Genomic DNA, 26,792 nt, shown 5'->3' with positions numbered 1-26,792 from the left:
GATTCAATGAATGGCCACCAGATTTGAGGTCACCAGCTCCCAGACATCCCCCAAGCTCCTCCATCTGAGGTGGCTTCAGACCTTCCCACCCATCCAGAGCCCCTCCAGAGCATTTACTGCACTGGAAGACCATCAGGGAAGACCTTTGAAGACAACAGTGTCCAGGATGGAGATGATCCCAAGTGTCCAAGTTTAGTTTTAACCAAAAACTGGTGGCAAGAGGTTACCATTCACCAGTGCTTCTCCAGGAAGCACCTTTTTAGCTCCTAGATGGTTCTCACCAGCGTGATGGGTCAGGGGACGCAACTCTGGTGGCACAAAAGCCACGTTGACAGCAGGACCACGGCTGGGGCTATGGTTTCAAAGGTCCTCAAGGAGAGAAGGTCCTAGATGATGGAATTTTTTGATCAGTTTGCCTCTTTGTAAGCTCTTGGGGGAATTTACGGGGCAGCCAGCATCTTCTGGGGTGGTCCAGAAGGTACCACCAGGTCCTCAGAGCTCTTGGTTGTGGGATGCTGGAGTATCTCCCTTGGGATGAGTCCATTGGCAGCTCAGGGATGCTCCAAGGGTTGATGGTGCCATCTCCTTGTTGAAGCACATCAGGAGGAGAGGATGGATGGAGCAGAGAGGGATGAAGGTGGAAGTGGTGGCATCAAGAGGAGAGGATGGATGGTGCGGAGAGGGGTGAGGTGGAAGCAGTGGCATCAGGAAGAAGGGATGGATGGTGTAGAGGGGGTGAAAGATCAGCCCCGATGGCCAGGACGTCCCTGCCTGAGGCCACCAGAGCAAGCAAGGAGAGGATGGAGCCAAAGGGCTCCAGGACATGACGTTAGGTGTCTTCTCCAAGGTCTGAGGCTCTTGGGGAGCGGGTTGAGCTATGGGGAGACTCCTCCAAGGTGTTGGAGTGGGAGGGGACATCATCCTCCTCAACTCCCACCGCTGGATGTGGTGATAGAGCAGCACCAGCACTGCCCCACATCTCAAGGGGGGAACTTTGACACTCTCCTGGAGCTGGGATGAGCTTCACCCCTCCATGGCAGAGGACAGGACCCCCTCCATGATCCCACCACCACCTGGAGGTGACCCCACCGTTGTCTTTTCTCTTGCAGGGGTGGCCATAAGCACTTACGCCAAGTACTGCTACAACAAACTACAGAAGGCAGCGTTGACGGGCGCCAAGAAGGTATCTTCCAACTGTTGGGTGTGGGGAGCACTGTGGTGGGCGGTCATCTCCAGCCGGGACCACCAAGGGGGCTACCAGGATTTGGGATGGGGTCTGGAGGAGAGATGAAGCTGGAGAGTGATGGAAATGGCACAGCATCTCATGCCAGAGCTGTGGTGGGCATCTCCAGCATGATTTGCCCATCACTGCATCCCTTCTGGAGAGCTTCTGGAGTCCACCAGGTCCTTCCCAAAGCTGCCCAGAACCACGGGATCAAACAGGGATGAAGGAAACGATCCTGGGAGCAAAGTTCTGGGGCAATAGTGTGCTGAGGATTCCGAAGGGTGCTCCAGCAGCTCCCACATCTCCCCGGATTTTGGAGGACACTGCTCTTCCAGCCCATTGCTCCTCTCAGGTCACCATCACCACAGCATCCCACCGGGCCAGACCGATACCCAGGACCATCCATCTCCTCTTCTACATCCACTATGGACACATCCATTGCATCATCTCCTCTTCTGCATCCACTGTGGACACATCCACTGCATCCATTTCCTCTTCCTGGTCCACCATGGACTCATCCATTGCATCATCTCCTCTTCTGCATCCACCATCCACGTCTCCACTCCATCCACCTCATCTTCTCCATCCAACCATGCCCAAATCCTCTCTGTCCATCCCTTCTCCGTTCCATCCCTTCTCCCTCCATCCATTCTGGATCCCACCAGGGCCACACGCACCTCCTGGTGGTGGGAAGAACATTGGTGCCCTTCTGTGACCAAGCCACCAGCCCAACTGGAGACGCATCTCAGTTTCCCCCCCACCCCATGGAGGATCTGGTGCTGGTGCCCCAGCTTCAAGCAGGCGTGGAGTCACCAACCACCATTCTGGTTCTCTGCCTTCCAGAAGCTTCCAAGAACCACACTGGTCCTCCTCCCTACGCAGCTCATTGGTGTAGATGCTCCAACATGGTCATGGCCCCACGGTAGAGCGTGGGGGTCCTACCAAGGGCCATAGGGAGAACCAAGGTGGTGGGTGGAGGAACCAAGATGCTGCGTAGAGGCACCTGCCCACCAGCAGCGTTTTGAGCTTCTGGCATGCGGCACCACTGGAGACCTTGGCCAAGTTGGCTGGAGTTCATCCATGGTCGCCATCACGCAATGGGCTGAAGCTCTAGATGCAACCAGCCTTGGAGCTCAGCCGTGGAGTGCTGGGATTGAGCGTGACCACACGTGGCCATGCCAGCTCAGGGGCCACCAGCAGCAGATCCTGACAGCACTGGTGCCTTCTCTTGTCTCTCACAGGGCCTGAAGAAGCCAAACATCGAGGAGATTCGCCACGCCAAGAACGCCGTCTTCAACCCTTCCATGTTCGGCAGCTCCCTGCAGGACATCATCAACATGCAGAAGGAACGTTACCCCGACCGGCAGCTGCCCTGGGTGCAGACCCGCCTCTCCGAGGAGGTCCTGGCCCTCAACGGGGACCAGACCGAGGGCATCTTCAGGTAGAATCATGCAATCATTAAGGTTGGAAAATGACCTCTAAGCTCATCCAGTCCAACCATCAGCCCAAGTCCACCGTGTCTCCAGGTGGCACAGCCACACGTTCTTTGAAGCCCTCCAGGGATAGAGACTCCACTACTGCCCTGGACAACCTCTTCCAGGGCTTCACCACTCTTCCACTGAAGTTATATTTCCCAGTATCCATCCTAAACTTCCCCTTCGGCAACTTGAGGTCATTTCCTCTCATCCCATCTCTTGTTCCTTGGGAGAAAAGACCAGGACCCACCTCACCACAACCTCCTTTCAGGCAGTTGTAGAGAGCGATGAGGTCTCACCTCTAGCTTCCAGCCCCAGGTCCCTCAGCCACTCTCAGAACCTCTGGGCTCCAGACCCATCACCAACCCCGTTCCCCTTCTCCAGACACGCTCCAGCTCCTCCAGGTCTTTCTTGGAGTGAGGGACCCAAAACTCAACCCAGGATTCGAAGTGGGGCCTCACCAGAAGCAAATCCAGGTGGACAATCCCTTCCCTGGTCCTGCTGACCACACCATGACTGATCCAAGCCAAGATGCTTGTTGGCCACCTGGGTCACTGCTGGCTCATGTTCAGCTGCTGATCATCTGCTATGAGGATGGTGGCAACTCGGACCTTCTGATGGGAGAAGCCACAATGAGTCGCCTCGTTATGGGGCAGCTGCCACCCTCCCCACATCCCTGTGGGCGTCTTTCTCCTCCCATGGGGCAGAGAGCAGCTCCTCAACTTCTCCTTGTTCCGAGGCCGTGGGGGATTTCTCCATGGCAGGGACATTTTCTGGTGCCCACCAGAGTCATGTTGGGTTCTTGAGGTCTGCACAACCCAACCCCACATCGCAGCAGGATGACACATCCCTAAGGAGCAGCACCCAGGTCCAACAATGGTTCCATCTCCATCCAGCTCCATTCCCTCTTGGCTTTCCTTGAGCCTCCCCATGCACCCAAAGCCACCCCTAAAAAGCAGGGATGGTGTCAGGTAGGTGGATCTCCATCTCCTGCTCGGTGACCGACATCTCTTCCCCTTGCAGAGTTCCTGGTGACATCGATGAAGTCAATGCCCTCAAGCTGCAGGTGGACCAGTGGAAGATCCCCACGGGCTTGGAGGATCCCCATGTTCCTGGTAGGACTTTGGGGGTGCCATGTGGAGTGTAGAATCAAGTTCTCCATCCAGCAGGTCTCACATCTCCTCGTCTTTTCTCCTCAGCCTCCCTGCTGAAGCTCTGGTACCGGGAGTTGGAGGAACCGTTGATCCCTCACGAATTTTACGAGCAGTGCATCACCCACTACGAGAACCCCGAGGCGGCCATCGCTGTCGTCCACTCTTTGCCCAGGATCAACAAAATGGTGCTGTGCTACCTCATCCGCTTCCTACAGGTACGGTTGGGATCCAACCAGGGCCACCTCCAAGCCTGGTTAGAATCGTAGAATCATGGAATCCTTGAGGTTGGAAAAGACCTCAAAGATCATCCAGTTCACGTAGTTTGAAGCCCTCCAAGGATGGAGACTCCACCACTGCCCTGGGCGGTCTCTTTCGATGCTTCACCGCTCTTTCCGTGAAGGAATTGTCCTAATATCCAATCTAAACCTTCCCCTGGTGCAACTGGAGTCCATTCCCTCTTGTCCCGTCGCTTGTTCCTTGGGAGAAGAGACCAACACCCACCTCACCACAATCTCCTTTCCAGGAGCTGCAGAGAGTGATGAGGTCTCCCCTCAGCCTCCTTTTCTCCAGGCTAAACCACCCCAGGTCCTTCAACCCTTTTCCAGGTTCTCCAGACCCTTCCCAGCTCCATTCCCTTCTCCAGAGGCGTTCCAGCCCCTCCAGGTCTTTCTTGGAGTGAGGGACTCAAAACTGAACCCAGGATTTGAGGTGTGGCCTCACCAGCGCCGAGTCCAGGGGTGTTCCTGCTGGCCACACCGTGGCCGATCCAAGCCAAGATGTTCTTGGCCACCTGGGCCACTGCTGGCTCGCGTTCAGCTGCTGTTGACCAACACCCTCAGGTCCTTCTCCATGGGGCAGCTTTCCAGCGGCTCTTCCCCAAGCCTGGAGCTGCTCAGGGTTGTTGTGACCCAAGAGCAGGACCCAACACTTGGCCTTTTTCAAACCCATCCTGATGGCCTTGGCCCATGGATCCAGCCTGGTGAGATCCCTCTGTAGATCCTCCTGCTCTCCAGCCCATGGATCCAGCCTGGACAGATCCCTCTGTAGACCCTTCCAGCCCGTGGATCCATGCCCAGATCCCTCTGTAGACCGTCCTGCTCTCCAGCCCATGGATCTAGTCTGGCCAGAACCCTCTGTAGATCCTTCTGCCCTCCAGCCCATGGATCTATGCCCAGATCCCTCTATAGATCCTTCCTGTCCTCCAGCCCATGGATCCAGCCTGGACAGATCCCTCTGTAGACCCTTCCAGTCCATGGATCCATGCCCAGAACCCTCTGTAGGTCCTCCTGCTCTCCTGCCCATGGATCCAGCCTGGACAGATCCCTCTGTAGATCCTCCTGCCCTCCAGCCCATGGATTCATGCCCAGATCCCTCTGTAGATCCTTCCTGCCCTCCAGCCCATGCATCCAACCTGGCCAAATACCTCTGCAGATCCTTCCAGCCCACGGATCCATGCCCAGAACCCTCTGTAGATCCTTCCTGCTCTCCAGCCCACGGATTCGTGCCCAGATCCCTCTGTAGATCCTTCCTGCCCTTGCAGCCCATGGATCCAGCCTGGACAGATCCCTTTGTAGACCCTTCCAGTCCATGGATCCATGCCCAGAACCCTCTGTAGGTCCTCCTGCTCTCCTGCCCATGGATCCAGCCTGGACAGATCCCTCTGTAGGTCCTCCTGCCCTCCAGCCCATGTATCCAGTCTGGCCAGATACCTCTGCAGATCCTTCCAGTCCATGGATCCATGCCCAGAACCCTCTGTAGATCCTTCCTGCTCTCCAGCCCATGGATCCATGCTCAGAACCCTCTGTAGATCCTTCCTGCCCTCCAGCCCAGATCCCTCTGTAGATCCTTCCTGTCCTCCATCCCATGGATCCAGCCTGGCCAGATCCCTCTGTAGACCCTTCCTGCCCTTGAGCAGATCAACCCAACTCGGTGTCATCTGCAAAGATGATGGGAGACCGTAGTTGCCTCTCTTGAGGTGGCTTCAGGTTCCCCAAGCTGATGTGCGGTTCCCCACATGGTGACCTCCATCCCATCTACCAAGGGGATGGTTCCACGCGGTTCCTCCACCCATCTGCCACCACCTCCACCTTCCTCCTCCTGTAGGTGTTCGTGCAGCCGGCCAACGTGGCCATCACCAAGATGGACGTCAATAACCTGGCCATGGTGATGGCTCCCAACTGCCTGCGCTGCCAATCGGACGACCCGCGGATCATCTTCGAGAACACCCGCAAGGAGATGTCCTTCATCCGGGTGCTCATCCAGCACCTCGACACCAGCTTCATGGAGGGCGTCCTATAGCAGCCGCCGTTGAGGTCCCACCACCACCACCACCACCACCACGAGCCCACTCCCCTCTGACCCCGCTCGCTCCAGGAGCACAAGTTGGACCCTACGGAAGGAGGGTGCTTGGTGGCACCTTTGCCCATCTCCATCCCCTTCTTCTTTCCATCCTGCTGTGGGACACAGGACCGTTCCCCATGCCCCATCCTGACTTTCTGGCCACCTCACTGCCCACCTCTTCACCGGCCAGAGGGTTTGGCCGCTTTGGGGTTCTCCAGGGACTTCGGCACCCATGGAGAAGGCGAGGAGCATCCTGGCTCCATTGGGGTGTCCAACGTGGTGGTGGGTGGCAGTGGGGACCTGGGTGACAACGCTGGGAACGGGTGAGGCTGAGCAGGGATGAGGGAAGTCAAATGGATGCCCACCACGTCTCCGTTGGGATTGGGTCAGGCTATGGCTGAGAGCAGAGCTGTGGGGCAGCGTGGAGGACCTCCAGGCTTGGGAGAAGCCACCAGTGCTGAGCTGAGCAGGCATGGAGCACCTAGAGAACATCAGAGACCAGAGGGACAACCATCCCGGTGTCAGGAGAGGTGGGAAGAGAGCAGGGAAGGAGACCATGGGCGTCTCGCAATGGAGCCAGGTGCACCCCAGGGTGGGTGGTGGGGTCCCTTTGGGACCAGGAGGACCTCATTGTGGTCACTTGCCCACCCTGGGGTGCTGGAGGAGCAGGTTGCTGCCAGCATGCTTCATGGTGCTCATCTTGGACCCATCTCACCACACATCAGCACCACCAGGTCCCAAAGGACCTATCAGCACTCACGTGTCTGCTTGGCCGTGGTGGACACATCATGGGACCCATCATCTGCTCCTGGTCCTGCCAAGCTCCTCTTGGCACCTATCATCTCTTCTTGGCCCTGGTGGACACATCTTGGCACCCATCATCTCCAGGTCCTGCCCAACTCATCTTGGCACCCATCATCTCTTCTTGGCCTTTGTGGACACATCTTGGCACCCATCACCTCCAGGTCCTGCCCATCTTGGCACCCATCATCTCTTCTTGGCCTTTGTGGACACATCTTGGCACCCATCATCACCTCCAGGTCCTGCCCAACTCATCTTGGCACCCATCATCTCTGCTTGGCCCTGGTGGACATATCTTGGCACCCATCACCTCCAGGTCCTGCCCAACTCATCTTGGCACCCATCATCTCTGCTTGGCCCTGGTGGACACATCTTGGCACCCATCATCTCCTCCAGGTCCTGCCCAACTCAACTTGGCACCCAACATCTCTGTTTGGCCCTGCTGGACCCATCTTGGTGCCCATCATCTTCTTCTCCTTCACCCATTTTGGTGTCCATCAGCTCCTCCCACTTCCATCTGGATGCGTCTCATCTCCTCCTGCTTCTGCTGGACCCATCTTGGCACCCATCATCCTTTCCTACTGGACGCATCTTGGTGCCATCATCTCTGCTTGGCCCTGCTGAACCAACGTCTTCTTCTCCTGCACCTGTCTTGGTGCCCATCATCTCCTTCTCCTGTATCCATCTGGTTGTCCATCAGCTCCTTCTCCTATACCCATCTTGGTGCCAATCATCTCCTTCTTCTCCTGCACCCATCTCGGTGCCCATCATCTCCTCCTGGTCCTGCTCAACCCATCTTGGTGCCACCATTTCTGCTTGGCCCTGCCCAAACTCATCTTGGCACCCATCATCTCCTTCTTCTCCTGCACCCATCTTGGTGCCCATCATCTTCTCCTGTGCCCACTTTGGTGCCTCTTTTCTCCTCCTGGTCCTGCCCAAACTCATCTTGGTGCCCATCATCTCCTTCTTCTCCTGCCCAAACTCATCTTGGTGCCCGTCGTCTCCTTCTTCTCCTGTATCCATCTTGGTGCCCATCATCTTCTTCTCGTGTATTCATCTTGGTGTCCATCAGCTCCTTCTCCTGTACCCGTCTTGGTGCCCATCATTTCCTTCTTCTTCTGCACCCATCTTGGTGTCCATCAGCTCCTTCTCCTGCACCCACCTTGGTGCCCATCATCTCCTTCTCCTGCACCCATCTTGGTGCCATCATCTCCTTCTTCTCCTATATCCATCTTGGTGTCCATCAGCTCCTTCTCCTGCACCCATCTTGATGCCCACCATCTCCTTCTTCTCCTGCACCCACCTTGGTGCCCACCATCTCCTTCTTCTCCTGCACCCATCTTGGTGCCCATCATCTTCTCCTGTGCCCACTTTGGTGCCTCTTTTCTCCTCCTGGTCCTGCCCAAACTCATCTTGGTGCCCATCATCTCCTTCTTCTCCTGCACCCATCTTGGTGCCCATCATCTTTTTCTCCTGTATTCATCTTGGTGTCCATCAGCTCCTTCTCCTGTACCCATCTTGGTGCCATCATCTCCTTCTTCTCCTATATCCATCTTGGTGTCCATCAGCTCCTTCTCCTGCACCCATCTTGATGCCCACCATCTCCTTCTTCTCCTGCACCCACCTTGGTGCCCATCATCTCCTTCTTCTCCTGCACCCATCTTGGTGCCCGTCATCTCCTTCTTCTCCTGTATCCATCTTGGTGCCCATCATCTTCTTCTCGTGTATTCATCTTGGTGCCCATCATCTCCTTCTTCTCCTGTATCCATCTTGGTGCCCATCATCTTCTTCTCCTGTATTCATCTTGGTGTCCATCAGCTCCTTCTCCTGCACCCATCTTGATGCCCACCATCTCCTTCTTCTCCTGCACCCACCTTGGTGCCCACCATCTCCTTCTTCTCCTGCACCCATCTTGGTGCCCATCATCTTCTCCTGTGCCCACTTTGGTGCCTGTTTTCTCCTCCTGGTCCTGCCCAAACTCATCTTGGTGCCACCATCTCCTTCGGGACCCCCCTGGGCACCCTCACCCCCTCTGTTGAAGCTGAAGCCCCTCCTGCCCCATAGTGGCCCCCCAAGTGCCTTCAGCTCCATGTGGGGCGAAGCAGGACCATGGGGGTCACCCCTGGGCTGGGCTGGTGGGTCCCCATCAACACGTACAGATCTATACAGAGACTTCTTAATTAGAGCCCCCTAATTAGTGACCCCGAAGCAGTTGTCTCAAGGGGTCCCCTTTTTGGAGGGGTCTTTAGAGGGGGGTCCCTAAGTGGGTGGTCCCAAATTTAGGGGGTCCTCAAGGTCAAGGATCTCCATGGTTTGGGGTCACCATGGTGTGGGGTCACCAGGATGGGAGGGTCCCCATGGTTTGGGGTCACCAAGTTGGGAGTCACAACGGTCAGAGGTTCTCAAATTGGAAGGTCCCCAAAGATGGGGGTCACCATGGTGTGGGGTCTCCAAGCAGGGGGGTCCCCAAAGTCGGGTGTCTCCATGGCGTGGGGCCACCAGGATGGTGGACTCTCCAAGTTGGAGGTCCTTGAGGATGAGGGTCACCAGGATGGGGGTCACCATCGTGTAGGGTCACCAAGGATGATGGGGTCACCATGATGAGGGGTTTCCAAGTGGGGGGGTCCCCAAAGTCAGTGATTTCCATCGTTTGGGATCTCCAGGATGGTGGAGTCCCCATGGTGGGGAGGGTCCCCAAGTTAGGGGGTCCCCAAGGATGGGGGTCACCATAGTGTGGGGCCACCAGGATGGATGGGGGAGGGGTGTCCCAAGGTCAGGGGTCACCAAGGTTTGGGGTCACCAGGATGGTGGGGTCCCCAAGGATGGAGGACACCATGGTAGGGGGTCACCAAGGATGGAGGGGTGTCCGTAGTGAGGAGTCTCCAACTTGAGGGGTCCCCAAGGGTGAGGGTCACCAAGGATGGGGGTCTCCAACTTGAGGAATCTCCAAGGATGGAGGTCACCAGGATGGGGAGGTCCTCATGCTCAGGGGGTCCCCATAGATGGAGGTCACCATGGTGAGGGGTCCCCAAGGATGGAGGTCACCATGGTATGGGGTCAACCAGGATGGGGGGGTCCTCATGGTCAGGAGGTCACCAAGGATGGGCGTTTCCAATTTGTGGGGTCTCCAAGAATGAGGGTCACCAGGATGGGGGTTCCCAAGGATGGGGGTCATCATGGTGGGGGTTAACCATGGTCAGGGGGTTCCCGAGGATGAGGGTCACCAGGATGGGGGTCACCATTGAGGGGGGTGCTCATGGTCAGGGGGTCACCAAGGATGAGGGTCTCCAACTTGAGGGGTCTCCAAGAATGAGAGTCACCAGGATGGGGGTCCCCAAGGATGGGGGTCATCATGGTGGGGGTTCACCATGGTGTGGGGTCACCAGGATGAAGGGGTCCTCATGGTCAGGGAGTCCCCAAGGATGGGGGTCAACCAGGATGGGGGTCACCATTGGGGGGGGTCCTCATGGTCAGGGGGTCCCCAAGGATGGGGGTCACCATTGGAGGGGGTCCTCATGGTCAGGGGGTCCCCACGGATGGGGGTCACCATTGGGGGGGATCCTCATGGTCAGGGGGTCCCCAAGGATGGGGGTCACCATGGTGGGGGGTCCAAGGGGGGGGTCCCAGCGCTACCTCCCAGCTCCGCTCACTGCCAGGCGCCGGGAAAGAGGGGACACGGGATGGGGGGGGGAGGGGTCCCCACTTCCCCAAATCCCATGGAATTCCTTCCCCCCCCCCCAAATTTATGGATTTTGGGGTCATTTTCTTTCAGTTTTTCCCCCATTTTTGTGTTTTTTTAGGTTTTATTTATTATCAAAAAGCAGAAAATGCTGAAAAACAGGAAAAAAGGGACAAAATTCCCACCCACCTCCCTCGGTGGATTTTTTTTTGGGGGGGGGCGGGAAGGGGGGGGGTCCCCAAATACTGTCCTTGGGGGCGCCACTCCCCCCCCTCCTAGTGTGAATAAAGGAACGGCTGGAGCGGGGCGTTCACTCTGGAGCGGATCAATGGCTGCGGGACGGGTGTTCACTCTGGAGCGGATCAATGACGGGGGGTTCACTGGAGTGGATCAATGGCTGCAGGACGGGTGTTCACTCTGGAGCGGATCAATGACGGGGGGTTCACTCTGGAGTGGATCAATGGCTGCAGGACGGGTGTTCACTCTGGAGCGGATCAATGGCTGCAGGGGGAGGTTGTTCACTCTGGAGCGGATCGATGGCTGTGTTGGGTGTTCACTCTGGAGGAGGTCTATAGGGTGTCCATGGGGTATCCATAGGGGGTCTATAGGGGGTCTATAGGTGTCTATATGTAGCCTATAGGGGTCCATGGAGTAGCTATAGAGATCTATAGGGTCTATAAGGTGTCTAGTGTGCCTAAAGGGGTATCTATAGGGGGTCTATGGGGTGCCTGTAGGGGGCCTATAGGGGGTCTTTAAGTGCCTATAGTGGTGCCTATAGGGGGTCTATGGGATGTCTTTAGGGGGTTCTATGTAGTGCCTATAGGGGTGTCTATAGGGGGTTTATAGGGTGCCTATAGGGGTCTATAGGGAGTCTATAGGTGTGTTTATAAGGGCATCTATAGGGAGTCTATAGGGATCTATGGGCAGCCTATAGGGTGATTTCTAGGGGGTGTATGGAGTGCCTATAGGGATCCTATAGGAGGTCTACAGTTGCCTATAGGGGTATCAATAGGAGTGTCTATAGAGGGTCCGTGGGGTGTCTGTGGGGCCTATAGGGGTGTCTATAAGGAGCTATAGGGATCTATGGGGGTCTATAGGCCTCTATAGGGGTACTTTCAGGGGTGATACGGGGTGCCTATGGAGGTTCTATAGAGGATCTGTAGGGGCGCCTATAGTGTGTCTATAGGGATCTATAGGGGTGTCTACAGGGGCGTCTACAGGGGGTCTATAGGGCGTCTATAGGACTCTATAGGGGGTCTATAGGGGTGCCTATAGGGGTTCTATAGGATATCTATAGGGATCTATAGGGTTGCCTATGGGGTGCCTATGGTGGGTCTGTAGGGTGCCTATAGTGGATCTATAGGAGTGTCTGTAGAGGGTTTATGGGGCCTATAGGGTTCCTATAGTGGTGTCTATAAGGATCAGTAGGGGTCTATAGAGGTGCTTGTAGTGGGCCTATAGGGAACTATAGGGGTGCCGGGGGGGGGGTTTAGGGGTGCCTATAGGGGTGTCCATAGTGATCTATAGGGGTGCCGCTGGGGGGTCTGTAGGGGCCCTATAGGCCTCTATAGGGGTGGCTATAGAGGGTCCATAGGGAGTCTATAGGGTGCCTATAGTGGGTCTATAAGGGGTCGATAGGGTGCCTATAGTGGGTCTATAGGTATCTATAGGGGTGCCTATAGTGGGTTTATAGGTATCTATAGGGGTGCCTATAGTGGGTCTATAAGGGGTCTATAGGGTGCCTATCGAGGGTCTATAAGTATCTATAGGAGTGCTTATAGTGGGTCTATAAGGGGTCTATAGGGTGCCTATACAGGGTCTATAGGTATCTATAGGGGTGCCTATAGTGGGCCTATAGGGGTCTATAGGGGGCCTACGGTGGGTCTATAGGTATCTATAGGGATGCCTATAGTGGGTCTATAAGGGGTCTATAGGGTGCCTATAGAGGGTCTATAGGTATCTATAGGGATGCCTATAGTGGGTCTATAAGGGGTCTATAGGGTGCCTATCGAGGGTCTATAGGTATCTATAGGGTGCCTATGGTGGGTCTATAGGTATCTATAGGGATGCCTATAGTGGGTCTATAAGGGGTCTATAGGGTGCCTATAGAGGGTCTATAGGTATCTATAGGGATGCCTATAGTCGGTCTATAAGGGGTCTATAGGGTGCCTATCGAGGGTCTATAAGTATCTATAGGAGTGCCTATAGTGGGTCTATAAGGGGTCTATAGGGGTGCCTATAGAGGGTCTATAGGTATCTATAGGGGTGCCTATAGTGGGTTTATAGGTATCTATAGGGGTGCCTATAGTGGGTCTATAAGGGGTCTATAGGGTGCCTATAGAGGGTCTATAGGTATCTATAGGTATCTATAGGGATGCCTATAGTCGGTCTATAAGGGGTCTATTGGTTGCCTATAGAGGGTCTATAGGTATCTATAAGGGTCCCTATAGTGGGTCTATAAGGGGTCTATAGGGTGCCTATAGAGGGTCTATAAGGGTGCCTATAGTGGGTCTATAAGTATCTATAGGAATGCCTATAGAGGGTCTATAGGTATCTATAGGGGTGCCTATAGTGGGTCTATAAGTGTCTATAGGAGTGCCTATAGTGGGTCTATAAGGGGTCTATAGGGCCTATAAGGGTCCCTATAGTGGGTCTATAAGTATCTATAGGAATGCCTATAGTGGGTCTGTAGGTATCTATAGGGGCGCCTATAGGGGGTTTATAGGGGTGCCTATAGGGGTGTCCATAGTGATCTCTGGGGGGTGGGGCCGTAGCTCTCGGTCCCCGCACGGAGCGGTGCCGCCGTCGGACCGTCCCGGGCGGTTCCGGTGCCCGTTGTTGCCGGTGCCGTTCCGGCGCGATGCGGGTGGTGGCGGCGGCGCTGCGGGCCGGGGCGGGCGGCGGTACCCGGTACCGGCAGGGGCAGCGCCCGGGGCTCCGGGACCGCGAGTATTTCTATTACATCGACCACCAGGGGCAGGTGCGGCGGCACCGGGGGAGGAACCGGGACCGGGACCGGGGGAACCGGGACCGGGGGGGATGGGGAGGGATCGATGGCAACCGGGACCGAGACTGGGAGGGATGGAGAGGGGGGAAGGGGACCGGGACTGTGGGGGGCGGAGGGGGGTATGGAACCGCGACCGAGACCGGGGTAGGGACGGGAACGGAGTGAAGGAACCGGGACCGGGGGAACCGGGGGAGTAACCGGCACCGGGGGGGATGGGGAGGGAGGGAAGGATGGGAACCGGGACCGGGAGGGATGGAGAGGGGGGATGGAGAGGGAGGGATGGGGACCGGGACGGGGGGAGCGGAGGGGCGTATGGGACTGCGACCGAGACTGAGACCGAGACCGGAGTAGGGACGGGAACGGAGTGAAGGAACCGGGACCGGGGGGAATGGGGGGGGAGGGATGGAGAGGGGGGAAGGGGACCGAGACTGTGGGGGGCGGAGGGGGGTATGGGACCGGGACCGGGACCGGGGGGGGGGGGAGGCGGGAACGGAGCGAGGGAACCGGTACTGGGAGGGATGGGGCGGGGGGAAAGGAATCGGGACTGGTACGGGGAGGGGAGGATGGGGCGGTGGAACCGGGAGGAGAAGAAGGGACTGAGACAGGCGGGGATGGGGTGGGAGAACCGGGAGGGGATGGGGAGAGGAAACCGGGACCGGGACCGGGACCGGGACCGAGAGGGATGGGGAAGGAGAGGGGGATGGAAACCGGGACCGGGAGGAATAGAGAGGGCGGAAGGGGACCCGGGGGGGGGGGGGGGGGGGCGAACGGGAACGGAGCGAAGGAACCGGGACCGGGGGATGAGGAGGGGGGGAGGAATGGGAACCGGGACCGGGACTAGGAGGGATGGAGAGAAGGGAAGGGGACCGGGACCGGGGGGGGGAAGGGGCGGTGTAATGGGACCGGGACCGGGGGAGGAAGGGGGTATGAGACCGAGACCGAGACCGGGACCGGAGGGGGAGGGGGACGGGGGGACGGGAACGGAGTGAAGAAACCGGGACCGGGACCGGGACTGGGAGGGACAGAGAGAAGGGAAGGGGACCGGGACCGGGGGTGGGGGTGGGGGGTAATGGGACCGGGACGGGAGGGGGGTATGGGACCGAGACCGGGACGGGGACGGAGCGAGGGAACCGGTATCGGGAGAACCGGGAGAGGAAGAAGGGACCGGGACCGGGGAGGGGGGATAGGGGTCCGGAAGGAGGAGACCGGAGCGTGGGAACCGGGACCTGGACCGGGAGGGGTGGGGAGAAGGGGATGGGAACGGGGATCCGGGGGAGGGGGAACGGGTACCGGTACCGGGTGGGACGGGAACAGAGCGAAGGAACCGGGACTGGGAGGGATGGGGCGGGGGAACCGCTATCGGGAGAACCTGGAGGGGAAGGGACCGGCACCGGGGGGGGATGGGGCGAGAGAACCGGGACCGGCACTGAGGGGGACGGGAATGGAACGAGGGAACCGGGACTGGGAGGGATGGGTCGGGGAAACCGGTATTGGGGGAAACGGGAGGGGAAGAAGGGACCGGGGAGGGGTATAGGGGTGGGGAAGGAGGAGACCGGAGCGTGGGAACCGGGACCTGGACCGGTCCCGGGAGAGAAGGGGATGGGAACCGGGATCGGGGGGAGAAGGAACGGGTATCGGTACCGGGTGGGATGGGAACAGAGCGACGGAACCGGGAGTTGTGGGGAGAAGGGGATGGGAATTGGGATCCGGGAAGGAGGAATCGGTACCGGTACCGGGTGGGACGGGAACGGAGTGAGGGAACCGGGACCGGGAGGGATGGGGAGGGGGAGGATGGGATCGGTACCGGTACTGGAGGGGATGGGGAGGGGGAACCGGGAAGGGGAACCGGGACCGAGAGGGAGTGGCAAGGGGAAGGGGGATGGGAACCGGTACCGGTACCGGTACTGGGGCAGTGGGGAGGGGGAACTGGTACCAGTACCTGGGACCCGGGAGGGGAAGGGAGCGATACTGGGGTGACTGGGGGACTGGAGAAGGGGAACCGGAGCCGGGGTGGGGGGGTGGAGAGGAGGGGATGGGAACTGGGGTACCCGTACCGGGGGATGGGACCAGTACCGGTACTGGGAGGGATGGAGCTAAGGGATGGGACCAGTACCAGTACTGGGAGGGATGGAACAGGGCAGGGATGGGACCAGTATTGGTACTGGGAGGGATGGAGCTAAGGGATGGGACCAGTTCCAGTACTGGGAGGGATGGAACAGTGGGGGTGGGACCAGTATCGGTACTGGGAGGGATGGAGCTAACGGATGGGACCAGTACCAGTACTGGGAGGAATGGAACAGGGGGAATGAGACCAATACTGGTACTGGGAGGGATGGAATGAGGGGGTGGGACCAGAACCAGTACTGGGAGGGGTGGAGTGGGGGGGATGGGACCAGGACTGGTACTGGGAGAGATGGAACAGGGGGTATGAGACCAGTACCGGTACTGGGAGAGATGGAGCTGTGGGGATCGGACCAGTACTGGGGGGAAGATGGGGAGGGGAGGAGGGGACCATTATGGGAACTGGGGGACCGTAGTGGGGGTACCAGTACATTGGGAACTGGAGGAGATGGGGACTGGGATGGGGAGCACCAGTACCAGAACTGGGAGAACTGGGAGAGAGTAGGAGGTTGGGACTGGGAGAGAGGCACCAGTACTGGGACTGGGAGGACTGGGGGAGAGCATGAGGTGGGGACTGGGAGGGGGGCAACAGTACCAGTACCGATACTGGGAGTGGGAACAGGAAGAGGGGGGACAACCAGTACTGGTACTGGGAGGACTGGAGGGGAACCAGTACTGGGAGCAGGGGGAGAGACTGGGAGTGGGGGCCACGGATCCAGGACAAACCCCAAGTGGATCCCAAACCGACCTGTAACGGGTCCCAGGATCCAGACATGGATCCCACGGGGACCTTGGATGGATCCCAGACAGATCCCAGAGAGCCTCGGGATCCGCTGGAGCCTTTGGGATTTTGAGGCTTTTTTTCCTGCTTTTCCCCAGCTTTTCCTGGACGACACCAAAGTCAAGAACTTCATCACCTGCTTCAAAGGTATCAGCCCCAAATCCCCCCAAATTCACCACAAAACTCCTCAAATCCCCCAAATCCACCCAAAATCACCCCCAATCCCTACCAAATCCACCCCAAAACTCCAAATCCATCCTATATACCCCACATCCACCCAAAACTCCCCCAAATCCACCCAAAATTCCTGCAAATCTACCCAAAACTCCTCCTTTTGGGGTGAATTTGGGGGACTTCTGGGTGGATGTGGGGGAGTTTTGGTTGGATGTGGAGTATATAGGATGGATTTGAGGAGTTTTGGGATGGATTTGGTAGGGATTGGGGGTGATTTGGGGTGGATTTGAGGAGTTTGAGGTGAATTTTGGGGGGATTTGGGAGTTTTGGGTGGATTTAGGGGAGTTTTGGGGGGATTTGGGGAGGATTTGGGGGAATTTGAGAAGTTTTGGTTGGATGTGGGGTACATAGGATGGATTTGAGGAGTTTTGGGGTGGATTTGGTAGGGATTGGGGTGATTTTGGGTGGATTTGAGGAGTTTTGGGGTGGATTTGAGGAGTTTGACGTGAATTTTGGGGGGATTCAGGTGGATTTGGGAGTTTTGGGTGGATTTAGGGGAGTTTTGGGGGGATTTGGGGAGGACTTGAGGGGATTTGAGAAGTTTTGGTTGGATGTGGGGTACATAGGATGGATTTGAGGAGTTTTGGGGTGGATTTGGTAGGGATTGGGGGTGATTTGGGGTGGATTTGAGGAGTTTTGGGGTGGATTTGAGGAGTTTGACATGAATTTTGGGGGATTCAGGTGGATTTGGGAGGTTTGGGTGGATTTGGGGGGGATTTGAGAAGTTTTGGTTGGATGTGGGGTATATAGGATGGATTTGAGGAGTTTTGGGGTGGATTTGGTAGGGATTGGAGGTGATTTTAGGTGGATTTGAGGAGTTTTGGGGTGGATTTGAGGAGTTTTGGGTGGATTTGGGAGATCCAATCCTTAATCAGGAGCTAATCCTTAATGGGGTCTCATCTGTAACAGCGGGCGATGCCCCCAACTCCGGTGCTTTTGTGGGTGCTAAAGCCACTGCTGGGGGCTATTTGCATATTAATTACCATATTAATTAATCAGGATCTGCTATTAATTACTCCTACTTGTGCTTCCTGGCACAGCAATTCCCACCGAGCCACCAGCTCCCCAGTACGGATCCCACATGGATCCCAATCCCGAATCCATTCACAAAGAGCCCTGACCCCATGGCTAATTAACCCTTGGGGCTAATTAATCCCTGGTGTTAATTAGCATCCATCCATCCTTGCCGGCAGACTTGGTGTTCCTCACCTTCTTCTTCAAGCAGTTGGAATGGAAACGGAGCGGGCGCTCCAAGATGGAATTCCTGTTCCTTTTGCGCGGGTGGGAGACACCCCCCACTCCAGCACCTTTAAGCTGCCACCAGGCGCTATTTGCATATTAATTACCTTCTTAATTAAGCATCTCCAGCTATTAATCGCTCCTATTTGTGCTTCCCGGCACAGCAATTCCCACCAAGCCACCGGCTCCCCAATACTGATCCCACATGGATCCCAATCCTGAATCCATTCACAAAGAGCCCCGCCCCCGTGGCTAATTAACCCCTGGTGTTAATTAGCATCCGTCCATCCTTTCTGGCAGACGTGGCGTTCCTCGCCTTCTTCTTCAAGCAGTTGGAACGGAACCGGAGCGGGCGTTACGAGGCGGAATTCCCATTCCTTTCACCATGCGGACGGGAGCGGAATTTCCTTCGGTGCGATGACCGCCCCATCGTTTTCACCCACCTCTTGCCGGGCTCCGGCAAAAACCGCCTCCTCTCTTTTTGCGGAGCCGGCGAGCGCCTGGTGGTACCTTTCCAACCGGAGAAATTGGTGGTGATGCCGGAAAACGGGCGGCTCTATCATCCGGCACCAGCTAAAGCCGGCGGCGTTGGGTTGGTGCGCTCGGCGTTGGCGTTAGAATGGAGCTCCGGCTTCGAGTACGGTGAAGGCGCGGCACAACATCCAACCCATTTCCATTGGGAAGGTCAACGTTACCGGCTCACCGAGGAGTTGCTTCCATTGTTGCGTGCTGGAGGAGAGGGATCCGCCGAGGAATTGCCGGTTGTCCCAGTCACCACGGGCCAGGGTTGAGTTGGGGACCTCCCGGGCGTTGCCGGCATCTCAATGCGTGGTGAGATCCGTGAACAAAGAGGTTGAACCGTGTGGCTGTGGTATTTCCTTGGGTAACGGGATTTGGGGGGACCACGGTGATGGTGTCCACCGGGATTCTGCTCCCTCGGCACCGGGGATTTATTAACCAACCTCCAGGCATTAATTAATCATAGAATCACCAGGTTGGAAAAGATCTCCGGGATCATCAAGTCCAACCATCCCTATCAACCACTAAACCACAGCCCTGAGGACCTCATCTACCCATCTTTTAAACCCCTCCATGGAAGGTGACTCCACCACCTCCCTGGGCAGTTCCAGTGCCTGATGACCCTTTGGGTGAAGAAGTTTTTCCTGATGGCCAACCTGAACCTCCCCTGGTGGAGCTTGAGGCCGTTCCCCCTTGTCCTATCACCTGGGAGAAGAGCCCCACCACCCTCCTCACCACAACCTCCTTCCAGGTAGTTGTAGAGAGCACTAAGGTCTCCCCTCCTCAAGGCTAAACCACCCCAGGTCCCTCAGCTGCTCCTCACAACCCTTGTTCTCCAGCCCCTTCACCACCTTCATTGCTCTTCTCTGGACACTCTCCAGCCCCACAAGGTCCTTCTTGGACCGACGGGCCCAGAATTGAATGCAGGATTTGAGGTGTGGCCTCACCAGGGGCACAATCCCCTCCCTGGTCCTGCTGGCCACACCGTTTCTGACCCAAATCAAGATACCATTGGCCTTCTTGGCCACCTGGGCCACTTCTGGCTCGTGTTTGGTCGCTGTCAACCAACACCCTCAGGTCCTTCTCCATGGGGCAGCTTTCCAGCGGCTCCTCCCCAAGGTTGGAGCTATACGAGGTTGGTGTGTCCCAAGTGCAGGACCCGGCCTTTGGCCTTGGTGAACGTCATCCCACCGGTCTCAACCCATCGGTTGAGCCTGTTCGGATCCCCTTTGGAGAACCTCAACACCCTCAAGGACATCAACACCTTCTCCCAGCTTAGTGTCACCTGTGAACTTGCCAAGAGTCCGTTCAATGCCTTCATCCAGGACAGTGATGAAGACATTGACCAGGATTGGACCCAGCACTGAGCCATGGTGGACACCACTTGTGACCGGCCTCCAGCTGGAGTTGACTCCATTGACCACACTCTTTGGGCTGGACCATCCAACCAGCTTTTTTCCAGGGGGAGGAAACGCTGGATTTGAGGAGAAAACACGAGATCTAGGGGAGGAAACGTCAGGTTTTGGAGAAGAAACATGGAATTTTAGGGAGAAAACAAAAAAATAAGGGAGGAAAAAATGGATTTGGGGAAGAAACATGGAATTTGGGGACAAAACACCAAGTTTTGGGGAGGAAGCGCCAAATTTGAGGAATAAAATGCCAAATTTGAGGAATAAAATGCCAAATTTTAGGGAGGAAATGTGGAATTTGAGGAGGAAACATCAAGTTTGGGGAAGGAAACGTGGAATTTTGGGGAGGAAACACCAACTGTGGGGAGGAAACACCATATTTGGAGGAGGAATTGCTGAATTTTGGAAGGAACCGTTGATAACGGTAGATTTGGGGAGAAAATGCAGCTCTGGGGGAGAAAACGTCGGGTTTTGGAGAGGAAACACTGAATTTTAGGGAGGAATGAAAAAAATAAGGGAGAAAACATGGAATTTGGGGGAGGAAACGCCAAGTTTTGGGAGGAAGCACCACATTTGGGGAATAAAATGCCTAAGTTTGGGGAGGAAACACTAAATTTGGGGAGGAAACACTAAATATTGCGAGGAAGCACCAAATTTGGGGGAGGAAATACCAGATTTTGGGGCAGAAACACCGAGTTTGGGGGAAGAAACAGAATTTTGGGGGGAACTTCCGAAGTTTGGGACGGAACACCAAGTTTTGGGGAGGAAACACCAAGTTTTGGGAGGAAGATTGGAATTTTGTGGAGGAAACACCGAGTTTTGGCAAGGAAACATGGAATTTGGGGGATGAACACTGCGTTTTGGGGTGGAAGCACCAAGTTTTGGGAGTAAAACATCAAATTTTGGAAGGAAACACCAAATATTGCGAGGAAGCACCAAATTTGGGGGAGGAAATACCAGATTTGGGGGCAGAAACACCGAGTTTGGGGGAAGAAAAAGTATTTTGGGAGGAAACACTGAATTTTTTGGGGAACTTCCAAAGTCTGGGACAGAAACACCAGATTCTGGGGAGGAACCACCAAGTTTTGGGAGGAAGATTAGAATTTTGTGGAGGAAACGTGAAATTTGGGGAGGAAACACTGCGTTTTGGGAAGGAAACATGGAATTTGTGGCAGAAAATACCCAAGTTTGGGAAGGAAATATGGAATTTGGGGGAGGAACCACCAAGTTTTGGGAAGAAACTCAAAATTTTGAGGAGGAAACTTGGAATTTTGAAGAGGAAACATAATTTGGAGAGAAACACCACATTTTTAGAGGAAACGTGGAGTTTTGGGAGAAAAGAGGGCTCGGGTGACGCCGAGCTACAAGGAGAAGCAGTCAAGAGCACTGTGCCGGCAGAGACTGGTGGTCCATACGGCATCGGCTCTGCCGGAGCTCACCAACATCCGGCTCAGCTCGGCACTGACGGCGGCGAAACGTTCCTCATCCAGGGCGTCCTCAGCGAGGAGACCAACGGCGCGGGGCAGCTCCGGGACGTAACAGTCGGTGGGGTAAGGGTAAACCACCAGGCGTAAATCCAGAAGAACCGCGGTTTTCCGGACCAAGGTCCAGAGTCCTGGTGTGGAGAAGAAGTTGCCGAAAAGTCCAAGGCAGCGAAGGTGGGAGCAGCGGCAAAGTGATGGCAGAAGAACCTCCAACCGTGTGTCCGTCAGCCGGCATTCCATGAGGTCCAGGTGGAGAAGCGAGGGTGAGGTCTCCTCCAGGAGATGCTGGAGGGGTTGGAGAAGGTGGTCGGAGAAATTGTGGCCGCTCAGGTCCAGCTTCCTCAGCGCCGCAGCGTGGAGGCTTTGGGAAAGGAAGGCGAAGTCACCAGGAAGGAGGGAGCAGAAGGGAAGCTCCAGGCTCTCCAGGGGAGTCCGCAGGTCGCTGCCAGAGGGAAAAGAACTCTTGAGGCTTCCAAGACCAGGATGGAACCACCACCATCGGCTTCACGTTCCCATATTTCCAAAGGAATGGCAGCAAAGCCACCTGGATGGCAACCCCTTGACACAACTAAGAAGACCATGAATTGGGACAAGTGGTGGCCCTCAGGGGTCCGTACTGGTCTGGGACAAGTGGTGGCCCTCAGGGGTCCATACTGGTCTGGAACAAGTGGTGGCCCTCAGGGGTCTATACCGGTCTAGGACAAGTGGTGGCCCTCAGGGGTCCATACTGGTCTGGAACAAGTGGTGGCCCTCAGGGGTCTATACCGGTCTAGGACAAGTGGTGGCCCTCAGGGGTCCATACTGGTCTGGAACAAGTGGTGGCCCTCAGGAGTCCATACTGGTTTGGGACAAGTGGTGGCCCCCAAGGGTCCATACTGGTCTGGGACAAGTGGTGGCCCTCAGGGGTCCATACTGGTCTGGGACAAGTGGTGGCCCTCAGGGGTCCATACTGGTCTGGGACAAGTGGTGGCCCCCAAGAGTTCATACTGGGACCAGTACTGTTTAATGTCTTCATCAAAGACACAGACAGTGAGATCGAGAGCACCCTCAGCACGTTTGGAGATGACACCGAGCTGAGGGGTGTGGTTGTCACACCAGAAGGATGGGATGGCATCAAGAGGCACCTGGACAAGCTGGAGAAGTGGGGCTGGGTGAACCTCAGCAGGTTCAACGAGGGCAAGGTCAAGGTCCTACAGCTGCTTTGGGACAATCCATGGTTTCAGGATAGGATGGGGGATGATGTGATGGAGATCAGCCCTGAGGAGAAGGACTTGGGGTGCTGGAGGAGGAGAAGCTCCTCATGAACCAGCAACGTGTGCTCACAGCCCAGAAACCATCCGTGTCCTGGGCTGCATCCAAAGCTGTGGGACCAGCAGGACGGGGGAGGGGATTCTCCATCTCTGCTCCGTCCTGGTGCAACCCCACCTGGAGTCCTGTGTCCAGTTCTGGGATCCTCAACAGAAGAAGGAGATGGAGCTGTTGGAACGGGTCCAGAGGAGGCTATGAAGCTGATCCAAGGGCTGGAGCCCCTCTGCTATGAGGACAGGCTGAGAGTTGGGGTTGTTCAGGCTTGAGAAGAAAAGGCTCCAAGAAGAACTTAGAGCAGCTTCCAGGACCTGAAGGGGCTCCAGGAAAGATGGGGAGGGACTTTTTCCAAGGACATGGAGCGATGGGACAAGAGGGAATGGCTTTAAATTGGAAAGGGGAAGATTTAGACTGGATGTTAGGAGGAAATTCCTCACGATGAGGGTGGAGAGACACTGGAAGAGGTTGCCCAGGGAGGTTGTGGCTGCCCCATCCCTGGAGGTATTGAAGACCAGGTTGGATGGAGTTTGGACCAACCTAATCCAGTGGGAAGTGTCCCTGCCCATGGTAGGGGCTTGGAAGTGGATGGGCTTTGAGGTCCCTTCCAACTCAACCCATTCCATGATCCTATGAATTTCCCCCGAGCTGCTCCACCACAAACTCACCCAAGGAGTTGCCTCAGTTGCCCCGAAAGCCAGGAAGAACCCAAGTTGAGCTCCTTGAGGTTGGGTAGAATTCCCAGCTGCGCAGCAAGGCTCCGGAAGCCGGGATCCATCCCTGACATCAGGCGCCGCACGTCAACGTTGCTGTAAGGCAGTTTGAGGCTGAGGAGATCCGGGAATCTGGCAAGATGTGGGAATACGGCGCAGAGTCCGGACAACCCAAGGTTGTTGAAGCGCAGCTCGACCCGACGCACTCCAGCGGGTTCCAGGGATTCCAACAAACTCACGGTGCCAGCGACGGAGAGCTCTTCCGCATGGAAATCCCGGCATTTGAGACGCAGGGGGCCGGCGGTTTGAAGAGCATCCCGGAGGATCCCAAAGGATGTGCCGTTGACAAAGAGATCGGCACGGATCTCCACACCAAGGGGCTGTGGAGCTGCTGAAGTGCCGGAAGGACCTTTCCGGCGCTTGGAGCTGCGTTTCAGGAATTCACTTTGGTATTTGGAGACCTCCAAGCAGGCTTTGGCCAACGCAACCGTGCCGGACCACAGGCTCATCCCTTCTGGTCCACGCTCAGCATCGTCATCCTGGAGATCCGTCAGGTCCATCACACGGAGGTGGCACCGGCTCTTGCTGGAGGAAGATGAGGAAGAAGGGAATAAGAAGCAGGCAAAGCAAGGAAGAGAAACAATAACACGGCCGGATCCTGAATCCGGCATCTCACTCTGGCACCAATCCATGGCTTCGTCTGCCATATCCGGAGCTCCCAAGATGAGCACCAGGAGGTTTGTCTGTGGAGGAACCTTCAACAAGGTTCACCACGGCTGAGTCCTGGGTCCTACACATGGGATGCAACAACTCCGAGCAGCTCCAGGCTTGGGGAGGAGCCGCTGGGAAAGATGCCCTATGGAGAAGGACCTGGGGGTGTTGGTCAACAGCAGCTGAACATGGCCCAACAGTGGCCCAGGTGGCCAAGAAGGCCAACGGCATCTTGGCTTGGATCAGAAACAGCGTGGCCAGTAGGACCAGGGCAGGGATTGCGCTCCTGGACTCGGCACTGGTGAGGTCACACCTTGAATTCTGGGTTTGGTTTTGCGCCCCTCACTCCAAGAAGGACCTTGAGGCGTTGGAGCATGTGCGGAGAAGAGAACGGAGCTGGGAAGGGGCTGGAGAACAAAGGTTATGAGGAGCAGCTGAAGGACCTGGGGTGGTTTAGCCTGGAGAAAAGGAGGCTGAGAGGAGACCTCATCGCTGTCTACAACCACCTGGAAGGAGGTTGTGGTGAGGTGGGTGTTGGTGCCTTCTCCTCCCAAGTGATGGAACAAGTGGGAATGGCCTCAAGTTGCACCAGGGAACGTTCAGATTGGACACCAGAAGAGTGGTGAAGCACTGGCAGAGGCTGCCCAGGGACGTGGTGGAGTCCCCATCCCTGGAGATGTTTAAAAGCCAAGGAGATGTGGTGTTCAGGAATGGTTTAGCGGTGGACATGGATGGTTGGATTTGATCTCAAAGGTCTTTTCCAACCAAGCCATTCCATGATCCTGGATTTAGGAGACCAGGACCTACCTTGTCCCACCACAAGGCTCTTCCAGCTCCCTCCGGAGATGAGCCACGACCGCCAGGATAATAGCTTGGATGCATAACTTGCTTGATCTCTCTGGCAGCAGCGGTTGAGGGCTACGGTGGCCACCACGGTGCTGGCCAGGTTGGCCAAGGAGCCGCCGAAGGTTGAGGACAGGGAAAGGCCAAGTGGCCACCAGGTCCCGTAGGGCCAACGGGCGCCCATCCAGGAAGGCGGCGCGGAAGAGGACGGGATAGAGCTCGGCGGGGAGGACGCGGAGGGCGCGGCGGGAGCCGGGGGAGCGGCTGACGAGGCGGCGGGCGCAGAGGAAGAGGAGGGAGTGCATGGCGGGGGGGCTGCGGAGAGAGGGGAAAATGGGGTTGGGGGGGCTCAGAGCCAGCTCCCCCCATCAGTACCTTCCATAACCCCCCTAAAACAGCCGCCACCCCCACCCCAGGGACCCTTCCAGTGCCTCCCTTCCCACCCCAGGAACCCCCTTAAGCGCCCCCTAACCCAGTCCCCCCCATACCAAGGATGCCACAGCGCTCCCTAAATCAGCCCCCCCACATGAGAGTGACCCCCCCAAACCTAGGGACCCCTCCAGCACCCCCAGACCCAGTCCCCCAATCACAGTGAACCCCCTACTGCCCTAAGTGCAGCCCCTCCATCCCAGGGACCTCCCAAGCCCCCCCAGACTAAGCCCCCACATCACAGAGACACCCCCCCAACCCAGACCCCTCCAGCCCCCCCAACCCACCGCCCCCACATCATAGGGACCCTCCCAGCCCCCCCCAAATCAGGCCCCCCATCACAGGACCCCCTCAGCCCTCCCCAGTCCCAGCCCCGCCCCCCTTACAGGGACCACTTCCCCCAGCCCCCCCCCCCCCCACCACAGGGACCTCCCCAGCCCCCCCTTACCCAGACCCCATCGTAGGAATCCCACACCACCCCCTAAACCAGCCCCCCCATGACAAGGACCCCCTCAGCCCCCCCCAGCCCAACCCACCCATACCAGGGACCCCTTCAGCCCCTCCAGCACCCCATAATCCAACCTCCCCCATCACTGGGACCACCCCCAAACCCAGCCCCTCCATGACAAGGACCCCCCCCCAAACCCAGCCCCCCATCACAGCAACCCCCCCACCACTGCAAACCCTCTAACCCAGCCCCCTCCTCACAGGGACCCCCCTAAATCAGCCCCCCATCTCAGGGACCTTCCCCCCCCCAACCCAGCTCTCCCATCCCAGGGACCCCTTCAGCCCCCCCAGACCAGCGCCTCCCAGACCAGGGACCCCCCCTAATCCAATCCCTCCCATCTCAGGGACCCCTCCAGCCCCCCCAGCCCAGGGACCCCCCTAATCCAATCCCTCCCATCCCAGGGACCCCTCCAGCCTCCCCAGCCCAGACCCCTATCCCAGGGACCCCTCCAGCCCCCCCAGCCCAAGGACCCCCCCCCAAACCAATCCCTCCCATCTCAGGGACACCCCCCCAACCCAGCCCCCCCCCCCCCCCCCCCCCCATCTCAGGGACCTCCTAAACCCCCCTAATTCAGGCCCCCCTACACAACACCCCCCCCCCCCCCAAGGCCCCCCTAACTCAGCCTCCCCATCCCAGGGACCCCTCAGCCCCCCCCAATCCCGACCCCCACCTCTGCCCCCCCCTCACCACTCCTCTCCCTCCGCGCTTCCGGGTTCGTGCGCTGCCGCCCCCTCTCCTCCCACCTCGAACCAATCACAGCGCACGATTCGCCGCTGGGGGTGGGCCCAAAGCCCTTCGCGCTTGTACCCGCCCCTCCT

General features: G+C 57.1%; 4 protein-coding genes across 15 annotated transcripts in view; 3 read left to right on the top strand and 1 right to left on the bottom strand.

Annotated features, from left to right (window-relative positions):
- The window catches only part of ARHGAP39 (Rho GTPase activating protein 39), a 142,010-nt gene extending 135,848 nt beyond the window's left edge, over nucleotides 1-6,162 (top strand). For all 7 annotated transcript variants that reach the window (XM_054058841.1, XM_054058844.1, XM_054058839.1 and 4 more), the window contains 5 exons: nucleotides 1,110-1,183; nucleotides 2,467-2,666; nucleotides 3,724-3,815; nucleotides 3,900-4,069; nucleotides 5,958-6,162. In XM_054058841.1, the coding sequence (XP_053914816.1) occupies nucleotides 1,110-1,183; nucleotides 2,467-2,666; nucleotides 3,724-3,815; nucleotides 3,900-4,069; nucleotides 5,958-6,152 (731 nt within the window). In that variant the 3' untranslated portion in view covers nucleotides 6,153-6,162. The remainder of the gene's footprint in view (nucleotides 1-1,109; nucleotides 1,184-2,466; nucleotides 2,667-3,723; nucleotides 3,816-3,899; nucleotides 4,070-5,957) is intronic.
- Nucleotides 6,163-6,666: 504 nt separating this feature from the next.
- LOC128851256 (helicase SRCAP-like) lies at nucleotides 6,667-10,453 on the top strand. 4 transcript variants are annotated; one of them, XM_054058849.1, is made up of 3 exons: nucleotides 6,667-7,981; nucleotides 8,158-8,212; nucleotides 9,000-10,453. In XM_054058849.1, exons 1-3 carry the CDS (start codon nucleotides 6,667-6,669, stop codon nucleotides 9,187-9,189), a joined length of 1,560 nt encoding a protein of 519 aa, XP_053914824.1. In that variant the 3' UTR covers nucleotides 9,190-10,453. The 4 variants fall into 4 exon arrangements, with proteins under 4 accessions (XP_053914824.1, XP_053914821.1, XP_053914823.1 ...); XM_054058846.1 differs by having other exon boundaries at nucleotides 6,667-8,453; nucleotides 8,522-10,452; XM_054058848.1 differs by having other exon boundaries at nucleotides 6,667-8,212; nucleotides 9,000-10,449.
- Nucleotides 10,454-13,474: 3,021 nt separating this feature from the next.
- On the top strand, nucleotides 13,475-20,699 carry C2H8orf82 (chromosome 2 C8orf82 homolog). Its single transcript, XM_054058992.1, has 3 exons — nucleotides 13,475-13,654; nucleotides 16,682-16,730; nucleotides 18,357-20,699. The coding sequence occupies exons 1-3, from the start codon at nucleotides 13,535-13,537 to the stop codon at nucleotides 18,845-18,847; spliced, it is 660 nt and encodes a 219-aa protein (XP_053914967.1). The 5' UTR covers nucleotides 13,475-13,534; the 3' UTR covers nucleotides 18,848-20,699.
- Nucleotides 20,700-21,177: 478 nt separating this feature from the next.
- LRRC14 (leucine rich repeat containing 14) lies at nucleotides 21,178-26,720 on the bottom strand. 3 transcript variants are annotated; one of them, XM_054060332.1, is made up of 4 exons: nucleotides 26,662-26,720; nucleotides 25,002-25,352; nucleotides 23,439-24,068; nucleotides 21,178-21,910 (listed from the first exon to the last, which is right to left on the bottom strand). In XM_054060332.1, the coding sequence occupies exons 2-4, from the start codon at nucleotides 25,340-25,342 to the stop codon at nucleotides 21,346-21,348; spliced, it is 1,536 nt and encodes a 511-aa protein (XP_053916307.1). In that variant the 5' UTR covers nucleotides 25,343-25,352; nucleotides 26,662-26,720; the 3' UTR covers nucleotides 21,178-21,345. The 3 variants fall into 3 exon arrangements, with proteins under 3 accessions (XP_053916307.1, XP_053916310.1, XP_053916309.1); XM_054060335.1 differs by lacking the exon at nucleotides 26,662-26,720 and adding an exon at nucleotides 24,638-24,864 and having other exon boundaries at nucleotides 25,002-25,138; XM_054060334.1 differs by lacking the exon at nucleotides 26,662-26,720 and having other exon boundaries at nucleotides 23,439-24,864; nucleotides 25,002-25,138.
- Nucleotides 26,721-26,792: the final 72 nt, after the last annotated feature.

This window comes from Cuculus canorus, chromosome 2, assembly GCF_017976375.1.
Source record: "Cuculus canorus isolate bCucCan1 chromosome 2, bCucCan1.pri, whole genome shotgun sequence".
Lineage (NCBI taxonomy): Eukaryota > Metazoa > Chordata > Aves > Cuculiformes > Cuculidae > Cuculus > Cuculus canorus.
This window is presented reverse-complemented; position numbering and strand designations above follow the sequence as displayed.